At 38.1% G+C, this 23,706-nt stretch overlaps 1 protein-coding gene across 7 annotated transcripts in view; it reads right to left on the bottom strand.

Moving 5' to 3' along the window:
• TENM3 (teneurin transmembrane protein 3) overlaps positions 1-23,706 on the bottom strand; it is a gene marked incomplete at both ends in the record, with an annotated part of 305,029 nt that overhangs the window by 98,190 nt on the left and 183,133 nt on the right. For all 7 annotated transcript variants that reach the window (XM_079534385.1, XM_079534384.1, XM_079534383.1 and 4 more), the window contains one exon: positions 14,427-14,665. In XM_079534385.1, coding sequence (XP_079390511.1) covers positions 14,427-14,665 — 239 coding nt within the window. The remainder of the gene's footprint in view (positions 1-14,426; positions 14,666-23,706) is intronic.

Below are 23,706 nucleotides of genomic sequence, written 5' to 3' on the forward strand. Positions count from 1 at the left end.
GCTTGAACTGGGAAAGGGACTTCAAATATTATTCCATCTCTTCTTAAAAAAAGATAAAAAATTAACATTGGACAGCAGAAATAATAAAAAAAAAAAATCCTGGCTATTTCAAAGGAGCAAGCACCTCCCCAAGACCTCCAGAGATACAATCTATAGAGTATGCTCTATGAACATAAAATACTCAGCACTGTGGAGGAAGTTAGTAAGAGGAACTGAACAATGTTGGCAACCCTTCTTCTCTTCTCCCATGCATTTTAGAAGGTATGGTAATCAAGTCTTATTATTCATGAAGGTGTACTTGAAGATGAGCTTCTTGCTAAGATATTTAACTTATCTTCCAGGACTGCTTCTTCTATGTATTTCCGGGTGCTGGCGCTTTCAAACTATGGTTTACAAAATTGCTTCCCTAGAATTAATAGAATAATATATATGCACACTTGCACATAGGAAAAGTGAATATAATTTATATTTAAAGCAATGCAAAAAGATTATAATTTAAACTAAGTAAATTGCAATTATTGCTCAATCTTGTTGAAGGATTGTCTTCTAGTTCATCTCCCTGTTGGCAATACATTTTCAAATGAAATATTTGAACACTGAAGTGGTTTTTTAAATTATCTCCCGTATATTTTTCTTGCAGCTATAATTAGAATCTGAAGCTATTTTATTCTGAAGGACCTGGAGTGGACCAGAGGATGTGTAAATCAACTGCCAGTGATTTGCATTCATCTGCTCTTTTCTAAGATAATAGGATGCATTGGATATTGCTGCAGATCAAACAGTCAATTAAAAACAGTTAATTAAAATTCTAAATAAGTGAATTACAAGTTATAAGTTCTTTATTTATTTCTGTCTTCCTTAAATCAACAAAAAGCCTGTTTTTTCCAATTTTTTAGAGTGCGTGCTTATAAGCTTCTTTAAAAGACTAGTCAACAGGTGCATCATATATTTATCATCATAGAATTGCCTGGATTAAAAAGAACCTGAAAGATCACCTAGCTTCAACCCCCCTGCTATGGGCAGGCTCGCCAATCACTAGACCAGGCTGCCTCGAGCCACATCCAGCCTGGCCCTGAATGCCTCCAGAACCCCAATGGCATCCCGGCTGGTGTCAGGAATGGTGTGGTGAGCAGGACTAGGGAAGTCATCCTGCCCCTGTACTCGGCACTGGTGAGGTCTCACCTTGAGTACTGTGTTCAGTTTTGGGCACCTCAGAACAGAAAGGACATGGAGGTGCTGGAGCAGGTCCAAAGAAGGGCAGCAAGGCTTGTGAAGGGCTCAGAGAATATGGCCTATGAGGAGAGACTGAAGGAACTGGGGCTGTTCAGTCTGGGGAAAAGGAGGCTGAGGGGAGACCTTATTGCTCTCTTCCAATATCTGAGAGATGCTTACAGCGAAAGCGGGGTTGGTCTCCTTTCACTGGTGACAGGACAAGGGAAAATGGCCTCAAGTTGTGCCAGGGTAAGTTTAGGTTGGATGTCGGGGAAAACTTCTTTACAGAAAGGGTTGTGAAGCACTGGAATAGGCTCCCTGGGGAGGTGGTTGAGTCACCATCCCTGAATGCGTTTAAACACTGCTTGGATGTGGTGCACAGAGACATGATTTAGTGGAGGGTTGTTAGAGGTAGGGTGCTTTGGTTAGGTTGTCGTTGGATTTGATTATCTTTAAGATCTTTTCCAACCTGAGCAATTCTATGATTCTACACGTCAGGAATCTGCAATGGAAAAAAGTTACTTTCTTCAACTACTAGTCAAAGACGATTATATATTGTTTAAAAGTACAGTTGTATTTGAGCTGTTAAGAAAGATGCGTTATAGGCTTGGTGTAACTGTTTTTAGTACATTTACCAAGAAATGGAACTTTTATTATTCTCTAAACTTGTATGCCTAGATGTCTCATTCTTGCTGTCAAGCCAGTGACTTTACATAACAATGGTCTAATTCTGTCAACAGCATTATGTGAGGCACGTACAAAGCTTAAGGGAGAGTCCAGATTTCTTACAACATAGACAGAGATCATTATTCAGTAACTGCTTACTTAAATAGTATCTATTTGTTACAGCTTGTTTCACACTTGCCATTCATTATGATCACCCAGCATTCTCTGATATGTGCTAGCCCTCATGATAACCTAAATAGCCATTGGTATTATCCTGAGCCTCCCCTGAACACATTTTTTTCCCCTCCTTTTCTTTCCTCCCCCCAAATAATACTGTTCACAGTTAACAAGATGGTGAAAGTTATTACAGGTGCAGAAATTATGAAAACATGCATACTAGATTGCTGAATGCTTAGAGACAGGGTTGTTTTGTCTGAGTTCACAGAAAAGCGTGAAAAACATTCTATAAATTTGGGGTTTCTATCTCATAAAGTCATAATCAATGATCTCCTTGTCAAACATTGTGGAAAAAATTCCTGACTTACACTTTCCAAGCCTGGGTTAAGATGGCATGATAATTAATTTTCTGTATTCCTTCAGGCATTTCTTTAGTCTCTTCCTTCAGTCTTTTAATTCCTTCCTTATTTCTCTTTTAAACTTACTTTCCAGTAAACAGCTGAGGCTCCGGTCTGTGCTTATCTATTTTATTTTTTTCTACAGCTCCAACATAAGTTTTGCTTAGGGCAACATCCTTTATAGATGGCAGCCCTCATAAAACAGCAGCGTAAAGAAAAGCAATGCCAATGTAACGTCTCAACATCTATTGGAAGCATCTCACTTAGGCAAGAGCATCAGTGAAGGGCCCAAGCATTTTTTTATAGTTCAAAAACTTTACTGCAGGAAAACAGAAACAAAAACCTCCCACTAAAATTCTTGAGGGATATAATAATAATAATGAAATGGCACTGTACAATCATATATAACCTATTTGCACATAGATGGCATAAAGAAGTACAGTCTGATGAAAAGATTCAAGAACCAAAGGAAAAAGAAACAGGAATCAATTACTGTGATGTTCAAAGGACACACAGAGCTAGGATTTTAGAGTGTATAGTTAAACACTCATGTTGCATATTTCCATCTCATGACTGTCTAAAAAAGATCAAAGCTATTTTATTCCATATTAAGAATGACAGAATATTACAGCAAACATGCAATAAGGAGAAATGTAGTAAGATTTAATAAAAGATGATAATAAGGTTTGATAAGAACTTTTGGAATGTTACCAAATGTGGAATGTTAGATGAAAGCATCTGCATGTAGAGACTGTAGTGTGTTATTTGGAACCCCACAGAGCTAAACTGTGATTAGAACTACATATTTTTCCATAAATTAGCTTTTGTTTTGAATTTCCTGCTGAGATCATATGCGAGTTGATTGAACGTGCAAGTCAACATATAGGTTTTCTCATCCTTTGCTGTTTGTTAGGCTTCATGGCATCACAATTACAGCTGTCCACTTGAAGACCAAAGGTAGGTGACTGAGACCAAAACAAAATAACCTGTAAACTCTGCACGATTTCTTCACAGTGACTTAGATCAATGCCAGATAATAATCATTCACCTACATGAACTATACAATTGTGTTGATGCATAAGCCAAGCACGACATGCAGATCAATTTGCAACCATGCAATTTCCACTTATTTCCATATTAAAAAGCAGAATGAACATGCTGAGTTCATCATTGAAGAGGCCTTTTTCACAAATCCATCTTACTTCAAGACCTTGTAAGGCATCAGCTATCCATCTGCACATGCTAATGAACTTGTGCAAAAAGTTTCAAGGTTTAAGTCAGTTTAGGAATTTCAACCATCCTCCCATAGAAACCTCCGTATCACTCTCTTCTTTAGCTCAGTTCCTCCTAAAGATACAGCTCCTCACTATAGCACCAGGAATCATGACTGGGTAAACAGCTCTATGCTTGGGCCAAAAATAAAAATAAGGGCAGAGGAGAAACTAGCTACTAGATAGAGAATCCTTAATTTTATTGTCATTAATATGTTTTATGTGGATTGCAATAACATACCATGACAGTAGTTCCTCCAGAGGACTCACTAGAGTGAGACGTGGCATTTATGAAATTATTCCTGTGAGAAAAGATGTACTCTAGGCACATGAAAAATAGTACTAATAAAAAGAAAACAAAAAAATTAATTTATCATAAATGAGTTACGGAAGAAACCCATGATACACAGACAACCCTACTGCTAACTGTAAGTCCAGTGGTTTATGCCCAACAAGCCACTTTGTTCCTTTTCTTTAATAGCTATGTAAACCCTGGCAAAAACAAGGTAGGATTACAGTTTCAGATTAAGCATTCTTCTCCCAATCCCCACTAAATCAGCTATGACAGTGAACTATAAAATCTTACAAGTGATCTTAAGAACAGGCAGTCTTAGCTCTAAAGCAGCAGTCACTTATACAACTGATGGAGAGAATTGATTGGTCTTGTTACTGTATGAAAAGATATCGGCTCAGTGATAAGCACTTGCTTTAAACTTCTAGTTTTGGCTCCGGGTGAATTGAAATAACAAGAAAGGATTGAATTTCTCCCCTTCCAACTTGTGTATACCAACATAGCATTACCTCTACCTGAGATTAGTAATAGGAGAGAGACAGAAAAGAACCCTGCTGGGGACTGAAAACCTGGCAAATAAATTGAATCACTTAGCACTGTGAGAAGCTTTGGGGTCAAATGCAGACCCACTCTAACAAAAAATGCTTCAATACGAACTGCTCTGAAACTTGGCATTCCAAGATGAAAAAGAAGATGAGCAACAGATGAGTTTAAAGCTTTAACAAGTGAAGACAAATTTACTGTAGCAAATTACTGTGTCACACCTTGTGTGAAACTCAAGTAGATTAGTGTTTAGCACAGTGGTGTTAACAATACAGCTGGCTGTTTTACAGGTTTCAATTAAGTATTATTTACGTAATCATACCATCTTTTCAGTACTATAATAGTGATAAATTGTAAGTTTTTTTTCCATCTAAATACATCGTAAATATAGCAGTTTCTTAGAAACTTGTGGAGCTGGCTAACTTTTCCAACAGCTGATAGCTGCTTTCACTACCTAAAACCCTCCTGTATTATTCTATTAGAGGCATTAGAGAAGATGATTTTTGTGTGATCCTATTTCATTACATTTAGGCAAAACCACTCATCCTTATTTGGTTAGTTGGTTTTACCATTGAGGGAAACAATATTTCAAATGCATTATCTGAACAGTTGTAACATATCTCCTATTCCTAGAGATTAGGAAATTACAAATGCTGTTATAGGTGACAATTCCTAAGAGACAACCTTCTCTTTGGTTTTGTGAATGAAGCCTTCTGAAATAGCACGTATTTGAAAACTTAGGATCTTGTATTTAATGGTTCCTGTTAGCTTTGGAGGACTCATAACTTGCATGCTTCACTGCTGCAGTGGGGGAAGTACACCTGTATTTAAAGCCACGCGTACTTGCCATCTGAGTCACAGATGTAATATCAAATAGATTGTTCATAGCAAGTTTGGTATGTATTTATCTCCACTGATAAAACAGGAACATCTCCAAATTACTCTAAGCTTGTTATTAATCCAAGAGCAACTAGTATAATTTAACTACATTTCTCAAGTATTTGCCATTAAGCTGAATAATTGTTACAACTTGTGGATCTTCCGGAATATAACAGAAGGAAGCACATCTCCATGTAACATGCTTGAAAGACATTTAAGTAGTCCTGGAAACACCGTTCATAGTTTGAAAAAGAACCATACACTGCAGCATGACAGCAAAATGTAGAACCCATGGACAGTGACATCATGTCATCTTGTATTTCATCACTACACACGTAACATTGCCAGGATTACTGAGTTTCCATCTGCTCCACTGGCAAAAATGGAAGGGTGACAGGACTGTTGACAAAAACCTTGTGGCAAATCATAACTAGAACACAACCCTTTTGGGAGTAGAGGTGGGTATGCTCCTTGATGGATTAGTTTTTTTAATCCCGCAAAATCTTGTCAAGTCTCTCTTAACCTCCTGACTGCAAATTACAGGTTCCTACATCCTTCTGTGTAAAGATTATTTTTCTCAATGAATGTTTTACTTTCAGTGCCATTAACAGTAATAGCACGCAACATCTACAACACCAATCAAATGTTAATACTCTGCACTCCTGAAATAGTAACTATGATGTTTTGTACTTAGTATAGAACTCAGTAACAAGATTTTTGCTTAAAAAACATTAGCTAAAGGCATTATCCATAACATTATTTTTGCTGGAAAAAAAAAAAGTACATTCAATGCACTCATATTTCAATGTGCTTAGCTGTGGTGCAATTTCAATGAAAGATGTTGGAAATGTTTTTAGTCCAATCAGCCCAACAAGGTAGTGAAATGTAAGATAGTCATTTTCTGACTAGGCGTTCCCTTTCTCTCAGTTTTGAGAGAAAGTGGTATAAACAAGAAATTATAAACATTTCCATGCTATGGAGACACAACTAGCTCATCAACAATGTCTGCTCTAAACATGGTACAAACCTCATGCATATACCTAGAAGCCACAGGCAAAAAACTTTTACATGTTGGATACAGCTGAAAATTACTGCAATGCATAAACCCATGGAATTATTATCTCTAATATTAAGCTTTAGAATGGTGTGGACAGTCGTGCCTATTTTAATACTGTTGCATACAAATAATATGTCAGAAATGAGTTGTCTGACTTCTTATTCCTAAGGTATGGTCTACAAACACCAGTTATCTGGCTTTTACAGGTCAGTTTTTGCAGGTTACGAAGTACTGAAATAGAACTAGGAGATTGGTACTTCAGACTTCAAGGACTCTCTCCCTGTTACTGAATCCTATCCATTCTGGCTATTAAAATCCCTCAGAAATTTTAGAAGATGGGTTTTACTTGCTAAATAATTGTACGTTCACCAGCTATATGGCTACATAATCCCATGCTGCAGTTCTAACAGCAGAGGCTATGCACTCTTTTGTACTTAGTACTGCCTTGCATTTCTATGGGATATCTACTGCTCTGTCCTCCCAGAGCAAGGTCCAGCAGTAATACAAAGTACAACAGATTGACTATCACTCAGCAGAGCCACGCACTGCAGAGAGGCCAACCCTTTCATTCCCCCACAGTACTGTTGTCAGGGCAATTCCTTTCTACAATATCTGGAGCTGAGAGAGACATAGAGGTGTCCACTTGGACAGGAAAAAACAGTGGCATGTATCTCACCCACAGTTTCCTACTTTGAGTGGCAGACACTCCAAAATCCCACCAAATTGGAACTGATAATGCAAATCTATAGCTTGTGAAGAGAGGGCCGATATAGAACACTGCTGCTGCCTCCAGAAGCATTAGAGACACCCAAAGCTTCCCTTAAAAGCCTGAAGGATTGTTATGATGAGATGCTAACTGTGACACAGAATGGAGTTATGTACCTTCCATAGTACTGCAACTGTGGTCGTTTTCACAGCTGCATATGTATGCACACATTGCATAAGAACATGCAAAATTTATCTGGTTCTCCTACGTGCTTGGTACAATCAGCAAACATGAGGAAAACACCCTTGTTGTGTATCAAAACGCAGGTTTCGATACACTGTGATACATGGATTTGGTAAACTGTAAAATCTCAGAGCACTTTCTTCAAATGATGACAACAGACCAAGAGGAAATTCAAAATATTTCTCACATTCAGAATCACAGTTTTGTTTGAGTTGGAGGGAATCTTTGGGGATCCCTCAAATGAACAGAGACACATTTCGATCAGGCTGCTCAGAGCCCCTTCAACCTGACCTTGAGCGTCCCCACGGACTGGGCATCCACCACCTCTCTGTGCATCCTGTGCCAGTGCCTCATCACCCTCAGTGTAAAACACTTCTTATGTCCAATCTAAATCTCCCCTCTTTTAATTTGAAACCATTTCCCCCGTCCTACCATAACAGAACCTGCTAAAGGGGACAGACTCTTCCCCTTCCTTCTTGTAGCCCTCCTTTAGATACTGCGAAGGCTGCTCTCAGGTCTCCCCAGAGCCTTCTATTCTCCAGGCTGAAGAGCACCAGCTCTCTCAGCCTGTCCTCGTAGAGGAGACATTCCATTCCTGGGATCATTTATGTGGCTCTCCTCTGGATGCACTCCAACAGGTCTGTGCTTTCCTTGCACTGAGGACTCCTCATCTGGATGTAGTGCTCCAGGTGAGGTCTCAGCGCAGAGCACAGGGGCAGGATCACCTCCCTGACCTGCTGGTCACGTTACTTTCGATGCAGCCCAGGATATGGTTGGCTCTCTGGGCTGCGAGGGCACCCTGCTGGCTCATATCCTGCTGCCATCCATTAGTAAACTCAAGTCATTTTTGGCTCAATCCTTTTGTCTCACAGCTTGTATTGATAGTGGGAGTCGCCATGACCCAGATGCTTTTTTTTTTTTTGAATCTGTGATATTTACAGGCATTAGTCTACTTCAGCACCTCTAATTTGACAGAATGAGAAATGCAGTGAGAGCATAAACCTGGCAATACGTGAAAGTCTGCCACACAGTTGCAGACAGAGAACATATTTCCAACCCACACATCTCACTGAAATATTAGTCATAACCAAGGTCCACGCGAAACCTAAGGAGTCAGAGTGGGAAGAGAATGCAGGCACTCTGCTGGAAATACAGCAGAAAAAAATCTTGGAAATCTTGACAGAGATTCCAGTGATAAGAGTACTACAATATTCAATTTCAAATGCAGGACAAAGAAAAAAAGAAAGTTTGTGAATACATAATGAAAGTAAAGGTGATTAATGGCAACTAAACTATATTCTCCTTCATGCCTGTTAATTACAATATCTATGCCAAGTACTGTAATAAAAATTCCATTTAAATGGCGTTATTAATTAAGTTATTTTCTTCTATCCTGGCAGTAATTGAGCTTTACGAACAGCAGAATATTGTTAACTAGGCATTGCAATCAAAAAGACATATCATATTGTTCTTTGGTGATGAAGTAAAAAAGATTCTTTTTGATTACAGGTATATTTCGTAATTCTTTCTAAGAAAAACCCAGTTCTAAATCCATTAGTTTTGTAAAGGGTGATTCTGCCCTATTAGGACATCTGCCAGTGAGCCCCACAGGAAAGGTATCTCTCTGGTCCTCTACAATGTGCACAGCAGCTGTCACACTACATCCTCTGTAATGCGAGCAGAGCCACAGACCACAAACTCTGAAACAACACTGGAGAAATGAAAAGTTAATTTAAGTGTGTAGAAACTGAAAATTTTCTAATTTTTCAAGATCACTTTAAATTCACCTGCAAGAGAGTTAATGGGCCCTTAGATCTAATTTTCACACCCTACATACTTCTGTGACAAGTCTTCTCTAACAGCAAACCTTGATAACTATCTTTCCTGTCCATCCATCTCTTCTACGCATAAAACCTCCTCAGTTGCTCTGTTCTTATTCTCAAGAAATTTCTCTCTCACACCCTGAAGACAATTTTCCAGCATGTTGATTATTAGAAATTCATTAGCAAATAAATTTGCAGTTTACTTTAATTATCTACACTTATCAGTAACGATTTTCAGATTGGGTAAAAAACTGAATGCACAATATAATAACAAGGGAATAAACACAATATATCTATATAAAAATGTGGAAGAGATGTACTATCTGTGATTATCTAACATAGCTTTCAAGTCTGGTATCTCTCCTACGTTCATATTACATTTCCAGTTTGGATTACGTCTATGTGGTCACCCCTGAGTCATAGAAGAACAGTGACTTTCCTACTGGCTCTCAAAGAATGAAATATAAACTACATGTATTTTCCCAGAAGTCATTTCATTTAAGTCTAAAAGTTAGCTTTCTTGTTAGCCTTCCTGTCCAAAATGGATTTACTTAACTGCTCACAGGAAGCAGTGGAGATAAAAATATTCCTGTGGTCTTTTTAATTTAAAGTTCTTCCCTCTCCTCCCCCCACAATGTCCTTACATTACCACCAATAATTATTTGCTTTATCATGAGGAGCAACAGGCTGGTGTATATTCTACCCCTGACCATCAGCTGCATAGCTAAATCTAGCACAATGATCAGTTCTGAGCTACAGAGAGGATAAAGTTAATTTATTTTACTCATCAAATGCAAACAGGCTTCAAATTGTCACAGACTGATCTTGAGAAGTCAGGACAGAAGAGGTAGACTAAACAGATCAGGTCTCATAATGTATTTGAAGACTATTTTATGTTAATAGAAAACTCTTTAGTAGATGTAGAACAATACTCATGACAGACGCATGCGATCTATCAGTGCACAACTCTCAAGCCCAGTTGAGTAGTTCTAATTTCAGCACTGACTGGGGAAAACCATTTGCCTGTTTAATGCCATGAAAGTGAAAATGGCCCTGGATCAGCTTCTTACAACAACTTTGACAGTGACATTGGCAATGGAGAATCAGTTGCCAAAACAATTCTTGGGCAAGAAAGAGGGGCCCTGATATCCCCAAATACTCATTCATTTCATGCAGCATGAATCCATGGTAAAAAAGAAATTATTACTGCTGTACCAATTGGGCCAATACTGTAGCTCATCAGCCTGTGTTATGCAACGACATGCTGAAAACAACTTCTGACTGCTAACACCAAAAGTAAACAGAGAATATCCTCAAATATATAAGTGGTAGGATATTGGTTATATACGAAACTTTGATTTGATGCCCATTTTTTTGCCTAGGTGTTGCTTTAACAAACTGTCACTTTATGCATTCACCACAAATGATGGATGTCAAGTGAAGTAGTAAGTCTCAGAAAGAAAAAAGACAAAGTTCTGTTTTGTCTTGCACATTGTAAAGCTGGACTCTATTTCCAGCTCTCACACAGACTGCTTGTACAATGTTGGGTAAAACTCTTCATGTGTATATAAAAAGAAATCGAACAAAGGCAACATCATATTTTGTATTCTTTCACAGCTTAAATTTAATACTTTTCCTCCTAGTCTTCCAAATAGTGAAAAATAAAATAATATTTTTCAAAGTTTTCTGAAAATGTTCATATTGGAAATAAAATTGACATTTTCTTGGTTGCAAAACTTATTATGTATAGTAGTTAACCAAAAGAGCTTCTTAAAGAAATTCCACTGTAATCTCAATCCCCAAACTAAGAAGTTTATATTCTTTCTTCTTCTTTTTAACACACTGTTTCAGGGAGTTGTTCTTCTAATCCTTTACTCTAAACTAGAGCTGCTTTTTATTTGAGTCTACTTTTCTATACGTGCTGCGCTGTATTTTGGTTCAGCACCTCTTGCATGCTCCTGTTGATTAAATAATTATTTATCCATAATTAAATATCAGACAAACCCGTTAAACAAAAGGTCACCACTTTCCACAACTCATTTCTCTATATTTCTCCACAACTATTTTCTCTAAAGATCAGCAGGTTTCATTGACAGAAACAGTAAGCTTCAACATTCTCTGTGTTTCAAAAGCAATTGAGAGAGACCACCAAGGCTTGAAAATCAAGAGTATGTGGGAAGGCTGGAAGAGAGACTTTCCTTACTTTAGACTGAAATAATGTTTTCAACTTCTCATGACCCCCAAGACTGTATTAAGTGGCCTTACAGTGTAGCACTTGCTCTGGTCCCTCCCTATGTTGATATCTGCTGCTCTCACCTCCTTTTGTAGACTTTGTAAACGTAGGAGTCTTTCCTGTCACAGTGATGGAAGAAGTGCAAGACAGACCAGACTCAGTGTAGCTCCTCCCCTCTGGCAGGACTAACTGACTGAGCAGTTCTGCAAAGGCAGACACCAAGTCTAGCAAACTGTCTCTTCTGCCGTATGTTGTCAGAGCAGAGGGGATCTAAAGTCATCTTCTCTATCCCATACCCAATGCAACTAAAATAAGCCTGGGCAAGACATGTTCATCCCTCGCCCCAAGAAGAGCCTGCTATTCTGGTCACCAGGTGAGCGATCCAGTTAGTCCTTCTACCTACAGCTGTCACAGTCACACAAGCCATACCACATTCCTTATCAATCCATACCAGCATCGTTTACAGCACTGGCTGAAGCATTTTCGTGCTTGTGGCAATGCCTCTCCGTGAAGCTAAAAATGCACCTCAAACCAGCTTCACAGAAGTGACATGCCATTTCAGCTGCTGTAGGCCTCAGCAAACGAGCTGGATCACTGTGTTCAGGGCACACTGCAGTGCTGGAGGGCTCACAAAACCACAGCCCTTCCCAAAGATTGTATTTTATTATCATTTACCTGCTCAGCCATTTCTCTTTCATATCTACCCTACACAATATTTAACCAAGACGAAGGACTGTTTCCATCTTACATAAATGATTTCCACCAATTCATACTTAGATGGCCTACTAAATAGAGAGTGTTTCTGATACACCTGCAGAGATGCAAAAACGACATATATGAATGAGCGTAATCCATTCATGGTTTTATAGACCCACTGTTCTCTAGAGAGCATCACTGAGTGCTGGATTTTACATTTAGATTGCTGAGTTAGCTGAAATATGTGTAATATCACCAGTAGGCAAAGAGCTCCCTATTGACTATGGGGCAGAGGAAGGCCCTTGTGCATTGTTTATTTCAGCAAGAATAAAAGCTGGCAAGCACCCATGAAATGTAGTACAGCTATGGGGGTTTTTTTGTTTTGTTTTTTGTTTTTTCTTTGTTTTTTTGTTTGGTTTTTTTTTTTTTTTTTTTTTTTTTTTTTTGGTAACAGAGTATGTGAATAAATGACGTGTGGAGATGAAAGCTCTCATTCTACGGAAAGCCCAATTCTTTCCCTGAATACAGGAATAGAGATGTATTAGACATGCTCATATTTCTTAATATGCCTGTGGGAGAAATAATCCAGTTCAGCTAACTCCTCGCACCTCTCAGATTCATAAGTAATCTTGCTCTTTGGGGCAAGCAAAGTGTAGCTCAGCTCACAATCAGATCTTCAATATTTCACTGTGTGGCCATTTTCTCTATTTCTTGATAGTGATACCTCATACTGAATTTTTTCTTACACTTTTTTGGGCAGCAGATGTTTGATTATAATGACTTAAGAGGCAACATTACAAATATTGAGCACAATTAACGTGCTTTATACATGGAAATATTTCAACCCCATCTTTTTTAAAAAAGATGCAGTGTTAAAGGTTAACTTCAAGCCACACCTTTATGTTTCTGTGTACATTCACACAAAAAATAATTCAAGGCATTAAAAGTATTGGGCAGTTTTGGCAAGCCCTACATTTCTATGCGTGCATTTTTTACTTCGGGGTTCACAGTTGAAGTGGAAAGGGTGCTTCGGAAGCTCTGCTTTGCCGTGGCAGACAGGAATTTCTCCAGCTACTCAGCAACCCAGTTTCTAGCATTGTTCACAGAATCTTCAGCCCAGAAAGAACTACTTCAAAGGCTTTATACAGCTTATGCTCTGCCCTGGATTGAAATGTAGAAAGCCTGTCTCAACAAAGGCGATGAAGATTTAGGGATCAGAGAGCCTTCTAGGCTTTGTTATTAATTTACCCAGATTTTAAAATGAAGGAGAGAAGGAGAGATTGACTCTTCCCCTTTCTATTTTCTTTCCTTGACTTTCTAAGACTCTGAATTTGAGTGAGAGCAATGCCTTACAAAAGCAGACCCTTACGCTTTTATTAACATAATAGTGCTGACTTAAACTTCTAATTAAAAACTCAGTTAAAAAAAGTCTTTGAAAACCAATTAAGGACTCAGAGTTAACAAAATATGTAATCTAGACAAAGCCACAGAAGAAGATACATGCACACTGAAAGCCTGTTCTGCTCCCATACAGAAGTCAGTAATGTTTACCTCGCAGTTAAGCAGTCAACTGTCTAAAACTCAAATGATATATTTATAGCAAAGATATATGAAATTAAATAAAGTAATGACAAAATAAAAGAAATAATATAGAACACAAACTAGGAAAGAGTACTTAAAAACAAAACAGAAAATTAAAAAAACCCTACAGAGGAGGAAGAAGCCTCTTCTCCACATTGTCCTTCTGGACAGTTATTTTCTCTACCTTGCAACCAAAGTCTACGTCATGCTTTTGCTCTATGTACACACAAACATACATATATAATAAATGAAAATTATAACTCCTAAATGCTTCATTGCTTATATATAACACAAAATGAGAAGAATTCCACAGGCATGCTGCAAGTTGTGTTTTGTTAGAAAACACAAGTTGTGTTTTGTTAGAAAACACAACAGCCTTCATTTTACAGATACATTTGTAAGGACTAGACACCACATAGCTTAATTGCAGTTCAAATACTTCTTTGAAGCTAATTCAACTGTTGTTGCGTCACAGAATGCTTTCAAAATACTCAGATTTTTTATTATCTCAAAAGAATCACAAGTTTTCATTAAGTCATTGTTGTGGTTTTTACTGTTACCAAAAGCTTTTCTATACATGAAGGTTAATATGGGACAGTCCATCTGATACCCCTATTTATGATGACAGTTATAAAACAAAGGAACTCACCTATGAAGTAGGACAGCAGTATTGCCAGCAGCACTGAGACTCCTACAGCACAGAGAGCAGTACATTTCCAGCTACAGTACTTCGAAGACTTCTTGAATTTAAAAGCACTTCTGGACAGAGTGTTCCTAGGTAGTGGCCGAGTAGGAGGGGAATAAACAGAGCCGGATGCCATTGTGTACCCTGGTGTTGCAGTACTGAACAGCGGTGTGGTCCCTGTTCCTGTTTTGAATAGGAAATGCCTGTGGAAGGAAAGAGTGTATGCTAAGTACATACGTAAATTGAATTGGAACACAGGCAGTCATACTGTTTTTGCTTAAATGTCGTGTATTTTTCAATTGCCTAAGAGCATCCACTCTGCAAAGGATCACAGTAGCAATATTGGTCACAGAACTCGCACTTCAGAAAGGCACTTTCACTTGAAGAGCAGACTGAAAAGCCCCCAAAATATTAGTGATACAGTGTTGTACAGAGAGGAAACAGAACTACCAAAAAATACCCTCTGGTAGAGAAGAGGTATCTCGGTGTTTAACCAGCAAGTAAAGGACAGGCTTTCTGCTGCTGTTTATTTTTGTTGGCTTCAACTACAGGGAACTCCATTAAAAAGTCAATATTATGCAGTCTGACTGTAGCCCACACTACTTATCACATTCTCCTGGGTCAATTACAAAGAAAACAGCAATCTCTCACATAAACTTCTGACAATTTTGCCCCAAATCAGCCAGTTAAAAGATGTTCTTTGTGTTCTAACTACACAGCTCACTAATTTATATCTCCTCACACATAGCATTCCCCTATCAACATCTGATTTATGGACCAAGCAGCCAGTTACAGTCTGGCATGTAACCTAAAGACACAAATTTAGTGGGTGCCCCGAGCGAACCTCAGCCAAAATTAGAAATGAGAAGCAAAGCCAAATTTAAGACTATTTGAGTTAACAATAAACTTAATTTAAATGAAACTTTCTCAAGGTAATACTACTCCTTGCGTTTACCTACATTCTATTTTTGTTCACAATAGCATAATTGCTTCAGAAAAGCCTCTAAAAGGAAGCACAGCATGTAGGCATATAACACCTGCAGTTCTTGAGGCACACATGAACAACTCCACAAACAACAGAACTTAAACAAAAAATCTTGGCACCGGGTCTTTTTCCACTGATTTGTTACATCAGCAACTCTGCTGCATAAGGCTTGGCCTTCAGCAATTAGGCTTTGCAAAGTGAATATGTTATATGTAAAAACTGTAAGGAAGTCATTGTGGAGAATTTCAAACTTACCAGGTGCAAAAGCAGCTAAGCAAAACTCCACAGGAGTTTGCATTCTTGAGTAGGTGAGAGATACTCATGAATTGTGGGCATGCAGGTTCTCCTGAAGCCAAGTAAGGACATGTCTATGTCATTTTTGTCTACTGCATTCCTTATATACAGTATAGGTCAGAGGCTCTAACACAGTGTGAGTTTTGGAGGGAAAGGCCCTCTAGCTACATCTCCAGACATCAGGCTCATCAGGACTGCTTCTCTGCTGACAGCACATTCAACCTCCAGGGCCCAGGCCTGGATCCTTGGATAGCAACATGCCAACCTATAGTGGTACAACCTATAGTTTCACCAGAAATGCACTGTAGAGACACTGAAAATTAATTTGCCCCAGTGCAGCATGAGAGAAATAACAGCAGCAGATAAACAGTTTGTTATGAATTTGATCATAATGGCATAAACCCCCACTTTGAAAATATTTCCATCACAAATAATGCCATGAAATATTCTATACGCAGGTTACCTCATTTGGAACGACATGCAACTTGCTGGCAGAAGCAACAGATGGATATATATTAGATCTACTGATGCACAACAGCACATGCAAGTTTTTCTGAACTTCTGAGCAAAGAGAATTATTAATGATTTCAAAAGACAATGCCCTTGTGGTTTAAATCTTCTCTAACACAGTGCTTCATTACAAGTTGTGACACTTTGTAAGTAGCAAACACAAAAACCAACAGTGCCTAGCCCAATATAAAAGGTGTTACCTCTCAGAACCATTAGTTTGATTTTATGGACTCACAGAAGCACGTAGATTTATTAAGTCCTGATAAAGAGTCTTATTCACTTGACCTTCACTGCTCTTTCATTTCAGGCTACAAAAGGTATCTCCAGGCACATGCACATAGATCCCAGGATAACAACTAATACAAAGAAAGCTGTTTCCTCTTCAGTACATGAGTACTGCTTTGGGGGACAGAAAGGAAGCCATTCAGCAGATATGATAATGGTCCTTCTAAACATCAGCTTCCATGTTAAAAATAAGAAGTTGTCTGTGCAACCTGCGATTTTAACACCCACCCGTCTCACAGTTTGGCTCAGTAGACCGAAAATGGGAATTTGCATTCTATGAACACTTGCATGAAACCTTATACACTCCTAGCTATAATAAAACAATGCAACAAAACCATCAGCATCTGACTTTTATTTTTTTTTCCTGAGCAAGCGAGAACTGAGATGTTGGTATAGCATAACTTACACCTAGAGAGTGTAATCCACATTCTCAAAGCCTTTGAGCAGTTAATCCCATAGATAAATCTGGGAGATGGCCACATATCTGTGGTGGTGGGAGCTGTCACAGCTCTGACAGTCCACCTCAGGCATCAAGGCAATGAAAGAAAATTGTAACTTTTATATGTGAATTCAGCAGTGTGCAGTCTTAGGCAGCACACAGCACGACTCCTCACTTCAAGCTACTCCTCTTTTCCTTTGAATCACATTAATACAATGGCAGTGGTTGTACTAGCTGGCTGGAGGCTGCTGGGGGAAAAATCCAGAGAGAGTAAAAGACTGACAAAAAATAAGAAAAAAAAATACAAAAAAACTACTGGCATCTTCCTCTGGGTATAGAAAATTTCTTTGGATTTTTCTCTTTCTAATAAGCAAGGTTACTAAGAAAGTGGTCAGAGACTCTCCTTCTACATTAACTCAGAGTCATCAGTATTTAAAGTGCTATGCTATTGGGCTTGCACATCTTGCCAGCTTCTCTGAGCCATGATCCTGTGAGACAGACATGCAGAAGGATGCGGTATCTGACAACAAATCCAGGCTGCTTCCAGATAATGCTGAAATTCTTTACGCTCTTGAAATATAATCTATCTGCAAATGATTTTAATTATCTATATATCCATTTATCTTGTCTTTTCAAACCATGGAACTCAAGTAGCTACTTTTTAAAACCTAAACTTTGTACTACTTGACCAGACACCGACTTACCACCAATTATGTTACATTTAATCTCATAGGAGCCTAACAGCAGCTATAAAAGCGTATCCTTCCATTCAAAATTGATCATTTAACAAGCACTTGCTAGATCTTCTGTAAGCAGCACTTAAAATATTTTATTAAAGCTTTAAGAGTACAAAATGCAACTGAATCCTGCAAATATTTTACAAGACCAGCTAGTTCTGTTATTTAATAACTCAATTCACTTTTTGAAGCAAATAATGTTCTATTTCAATGTTTATTCAATATACACTTCCATCTACTAATTCAATAAGTATTTCTATTAAAAAGTGCAGCTAATCATAACATTTTAAAGGGAAAAAAATTCAGTACCTAAAAGTTATGAATCACAGCTCTGCAGTAAAATACAAAGTTATGTCATAAACTAATCCTTGCTTGCAAAGACAGCTGGGAAGTCACCTTGTTTCACAATGGGCAGACATCGTGCTTAACTTTCCTCTCTTAAGAGACAGAAATACAGTATCAAAACTCTAATAAGAGAAGACAGGAGCTTCTGAATAAAAATGAAATTATCATGCTTTTAATTTAACTCAGTACCAGGAACTGGTACATACAATTTTTTTTCCTCCTCAAGCTGGGGGTAGAATTCACACCAAATAAGATTTTCTCTCTGCTGCCACTTCCTCTACGGAAAATAAAATTGAAGTAGTCTCTACTAAATTCAGTAAATAAGAAAGTGGGATGGGAAGAAAGTGATAAAAAACCCAGGAGTTAGGCAGAAAGATTACATTAAAACTGTGGCCTCTGAGAAATGGAGATGGATTACAAAACCATTCAAGGACAGTGAGGCTCAAACCCTAAACCCAAATACTGCTGACATAAGGTAGCGCAGTGCCCAGCAATGGAAATACAATTTAGAATAACTTTGTGACAAAGACTTTTCACCCCAGTTCAGAATAGAACAGAAACTCCACACTGCAATGTTACATAAAAACGTCTGGTAGACTCTAAATTCCAGAACTCCAGAAACTCAAACACTATACCAAAAAAGTATCTGTGACAAAAAGAAGTATTCTATATTACCTTTAAATATGTTGATAACAAACTTTATAAAATTATTGAATATTTTTAACATTCATGATGTAACATCTACATTAGACACATCAGTTTTTTAGCTTATACCAAGATTGCTTCAACTTGCAAAAGGTTCCTGATGATTTGCAGCTACGATTTCTCTAGTATTGGACATCATATATAGAATGCTTTATAGACATTTGGAAGATATGAAAGAGCTTATCTTATCCTTTCCAACACCCTTCTAAGCACTGTTTTAGCTTTGTATCAGTATATGTTATACAGCACAAGTACACCAAGCGGAGAATCTCACAGAAAGTCTGTCACAACATTCTAAATTTGTACTAAACAAGGAAATGTGAAGGTGCAGTGAAATTCTTCTGAACTCCTTTAGGCATGTCAGAGCATACATCATGTTTTATTACCACAACAGATATTTTCTTGTAGTGCTGTTACTTAGATTATGACAGTGACCAGAAACTGCTGTCACAGGTTAAAGGTCAATACCACCAGGCTTTGTGAATACACAAAACCAAAACACTCCTCTCCTCTCATCTTACGGATAAAATATCTTCAATTCAGAATAAAACCATATTTAGAATATATGTCCTTAAAAAACCCAAATCCCTCCTTCCCATATATTTGAACCTACTGTACTGTCATGCACTATTAGCACTTAAGGAATCTGGAATGCAAAAAAATCAATTAGCTTGGTCATGTTTCTTAATAGAAACACTTCAGTGATTCAAAAAACAAAGCACATGGTGTCAGTGCACACAAAATACCATCACAGACTGAGGCTTTCTTGTAGTGCTGTCTTCTATACTGCTCTAATTACTGTCCTATCATTTCATGATGGTCTTAATTCCATGTGGCTCTTCCAATCATTACACACCACTAAGGAAACACTAACGCTCAGAAGATTTCATTGCAGAAGTCATCCTTTTTTCTTAGAAATTCTCCCTTTCCTGGGAATTTGAAGTTATCTCTGGCTGAAAAACAGCGCATGGGGAAGTTTCCTATGAGCACAGGTGGTAACACAAGCTTGTTAGTTTGCTTCAAAAAATTGTATAGAAGAAAGATCTCCTACTTGATGGAGAACAGTTATGTATTTAATAGTAAAGCAAATAAGCAGAAAGAATCCTTACAACAGCAGGGTAGATTACCAGGGACAACATCCTGTCTAGAAGAGGACAATACAAACTGCAGAACTAAAGTCTTCCAAACAACTTATCCAGTAGTAGCTTGATGTCTATAAATTGTTCAAAACTAGGGCTTCTACTCAAGTCTTGGGGTATTCTGCTGTGTAGACTAAACATGCATTGTGTCAAAATGTGTTTTCTTCCATCAATTTCAATTTAAATTCAACTGATCGTTCCCTTGTTCTTTTATAATGAGTATGTAGTGTTTGCCCTGTGGTACATAAAAACAACATTTTTATAAAATTACTCTTTGATTCATTTTTCATTCTAGAGTAGAACATATAAAGATATTAAGAAGTAATTGCTTAAAGCAAAATAAGGAAGATTTAGGGTCAGGCAAAAGCAACTGTGGAGTTGAGAAAAGCTATTTTCAGATACCTGCTGTTTTGGTGCAGTATACAACAAAACCAACATCTGGAAGACAACAGAAAAGAAAGTGACTCGTGGTGAGAAAGAAGAAAGAAAACCCTTCCCTAATGTTCATTTTTGGATATGGCTCTTTTACCTTTTAGTACCAACAGATCTCCAAATGAGATACATGAGTATATCTGCAAGTCTCTGAAATTTTACTTTGTGTAAGTAAGAAGGCCACCAATTTTATAACTTTGACTCCTTTGTTGTCTTTGTGATTTGAGGAAAAAAACCTAAACATAACAAGCAATTGCCAGCATAGGAGGCTACTGTTGGATACACAGTTACTGCATTTTACTCAACTTTTCCAATTGAGGAAGAAGTCATTCTGTCTTCTGTAATCACAAGCTAACCACTTAGTAAAATGAGCACACCCATTTTCACACCGTGGACACAGGCTGATCTCTCCTCAAATACTAACTCAAATCTGCCACAGCTCCTTCTATTAAAAAATATCTATTCACCTCTAAGGAGTGTTGAATCTGTGGACATTACTACACCAAGAAATAAATTTGTAAGCAAGCTGAGGTAAATGTTCTTATCTGTTTTGCTGCAGTCCTCAATCTGTTACACTGGATTCGCTCCGAGGCATGATAGAGTATATCTGCACCTCAGACACCTAAAAGTGGGTACACATCAATCATATTCTGATATCTTCAAGTGGTGGAAAAAACTTCTGTTGAAAATACCTCAGCTGAACGCACGCTGAGAGAAATGTACATTTTAGAGAATTTATGTCTTGGTGATATAAACTTCAGGGCCAGTACTTCAGGAGATACGACTTTACTACTCAGAAAGGGATAGTAATCCTAATGGCTTGATTTTGACAGGTTGTATAGTGGTATTACTGAATGTATTAGAATAAAAACTGTAATTAACTTATTTTTGAATTGGATACAAGCTGTGGTGCTTGCTAACTTGAACAAAAAATAGAATAGCAGGTTTTGTCTAAAAATGGTCACAATTCATAATTTACCTTTTGGGGAATAGCAGCAATCAGTAATTCTACTTTTTGAAAGTATACAAGCACCTCGTATAAAACTTTGGCAGCACCACAAAGCCAATGCAAGCTAGCAAGATATATGGGAACCTACAGCAGATCTTGTTATTTTTCCAATGGTTCCAAAGGGCGTAGGCAAGAGACAGCAGAGACTCCTGAGTTATAGAAGCTCTAGTTCTCCATCCTGAATGCTTCCTTCCTGACACAAGCAGAGATAGGATGCATCTATCTCTATGGAGATGTAGTGTTCTATTTGCCACTATTGTTAAAAAAAAAATAAAATAAAAATCAACGAGTCTTAAGGAATTAACTCCAAGAGAGTATTGGCTGCATCTGGCTGCAGATATCTTAACTTGATCCAACTCTCGTGTAAGTTTTTGTGTTTATCTCTCCCTGACTTTCCTTAAGCCAAACCAGCTGATTTTTTCCCTCCCAGGAATGGATTACCACGCTCTTTCTCTGCTTACAAAAACCCTACTAGATACATTAGCCGTCAGAACACACAGAAACCATTAACCGGAGAGAAAAAAAAAAACACAACGGCAGTCTGAGATTGCAATCAATCACTTGCACTGCATCTACTGGCTGGTGCTCTTGGCAGACCCTACTCACTCTGGATGGATCTGGATTCTCTGAGTGAGACCATGACCCTCACCTGCCATTTGACATTAGAGAGCTCAGCCTGGTTCACTAATGGATAGATCACATCAATAAATCTGATTCCTTGCACTGAGTTGAAGAAGCAGATGGAATGAGAAGATTAATCGCTGCTGACTGACATTACAAAGAAGATGTAAAAGAGATAACAGAAATTACTGGCTAGGTCTCATATGAACTCTGGTTCACTGATGCATGAGATCAGCATTCCCAGTAGGTTCCAAGAGGAATTGGATTTTTGTTTCTCTGTGAGCACTTTATGCCTGTCTTCATCTTCTGTTAACACTTGTCTGAGATGAAACCTTGTAGTTGGTGGTGTTTGCCCTCAGCACTGCTTTATGACTGACTTCCACAGAATCACATGGCCGCATTTAACGTAAATCCAAGCCAGCACAGAAACTACAGTATCTTGTGAATTTGTCTTATTTTGTTTTCTCTGCAGAAATGCAATAACAAATTGTATAGAAAAAAAAGTGAATTTCCATTTTCTCTGAGCAGAATAATCCTAGAAAAAGCTCCAAGATCAGATCAGATAAAATGATGATCCAAGCTTGGGAGAAAGACAGAAAGAGAGGAAAACTATTATCCATATGCATAAACAGAGGAAACATCTGTGGGAACTGGAGATAAGCCTCTTCTAACAGCTTATTCAAATGTTTCAGAGAAACACTTTACACATGGTAACACCTGCTTGAATTTGGCTGAGTTTACACTGAGGACCCACTTTCTTTACAAACTAAAGTCTGGAAGCCAAGAAAAAAAAACCTAGTAGGGCTGAGAGTGTCTTCCTTAGTCTTGTGTGTTCTTCCACATTTGTTCCCTGACAGGTTACTGCTGGCTGCTGCTAAAGAAAGACTGGAAAAGTGAGGCATGGAAATCTGCAGCAGAAGCTTCCAACAGAAATCCAAACACAGGTACACCTCAATTGGCTCTGAAAGCCACAGTCCAAAGCTTCTTGTCTTTAAGAGTGCAGGAATAATTCTCTCCTTTTGAAAGTATCCGCATTCTCAGTGGCATAAATAAGAATACAGAGCTATAGTACACACATGGCACTTGTAAACATCCTAGTAATAATTCTTCCAAACTGAGATTAGAGCAGATAGCTCTCTCCCAAGAAAGAGTTTCACTTCACTGATGTGTATATATATATATATATATATATATATACACACACACCCCCATACATAAATATACACACATATCTAGGATCAAAAGAATCAGAATAATCAGGCTGTCCTGAGTCTGCTCTTTTGTGCTCCTCTCTGCAATGCTGTGCTCTGTAATGATAAGCAAGGGAAACAGACAACGCTCAGCTGCACTTTGTGTTGCAGAAGTGAGCAGAGGAATCAGATGTAAAGATGCTGCATGGGCAAACAAAGAAACTGGCACAGTTTTAGTTACTCATATTCTTTTCTGCAGTATAGTCCCATTACTTGCCTCTTCTACAGAAGAGAGAGAAACTAGATTCATATATTGCTCAAACAATATGAATTGACTCAACTCTCCTTACAGGCTTCTTCTGGGTTTCTTAGAAGTCTAACTTTAAAACTGACTTCCATCTAAGTTACAGTAAGTGATGTGGCCACTGTCATTGTTGCTGATATTCACTTCAGAAGCGGGTACCAGCTGCTGGGAACAGCCTTGAAAGCCCCTTCCTGAATTTCTGGGTAGTGATAGTACTTGTGCTACACATGGGGGTCCAACTTCTTGGTT

Source organism: Tetrao urogallus, assembly GCF_951394365.1.
Source record: "Tetrao urogallus genome assembly, chromosome: 4".
NCBI lineage: Eukaryota > Metazoa > Chordata > Aves > Galliformes > Phasianidae > Tetrao > Tetrao urogallus.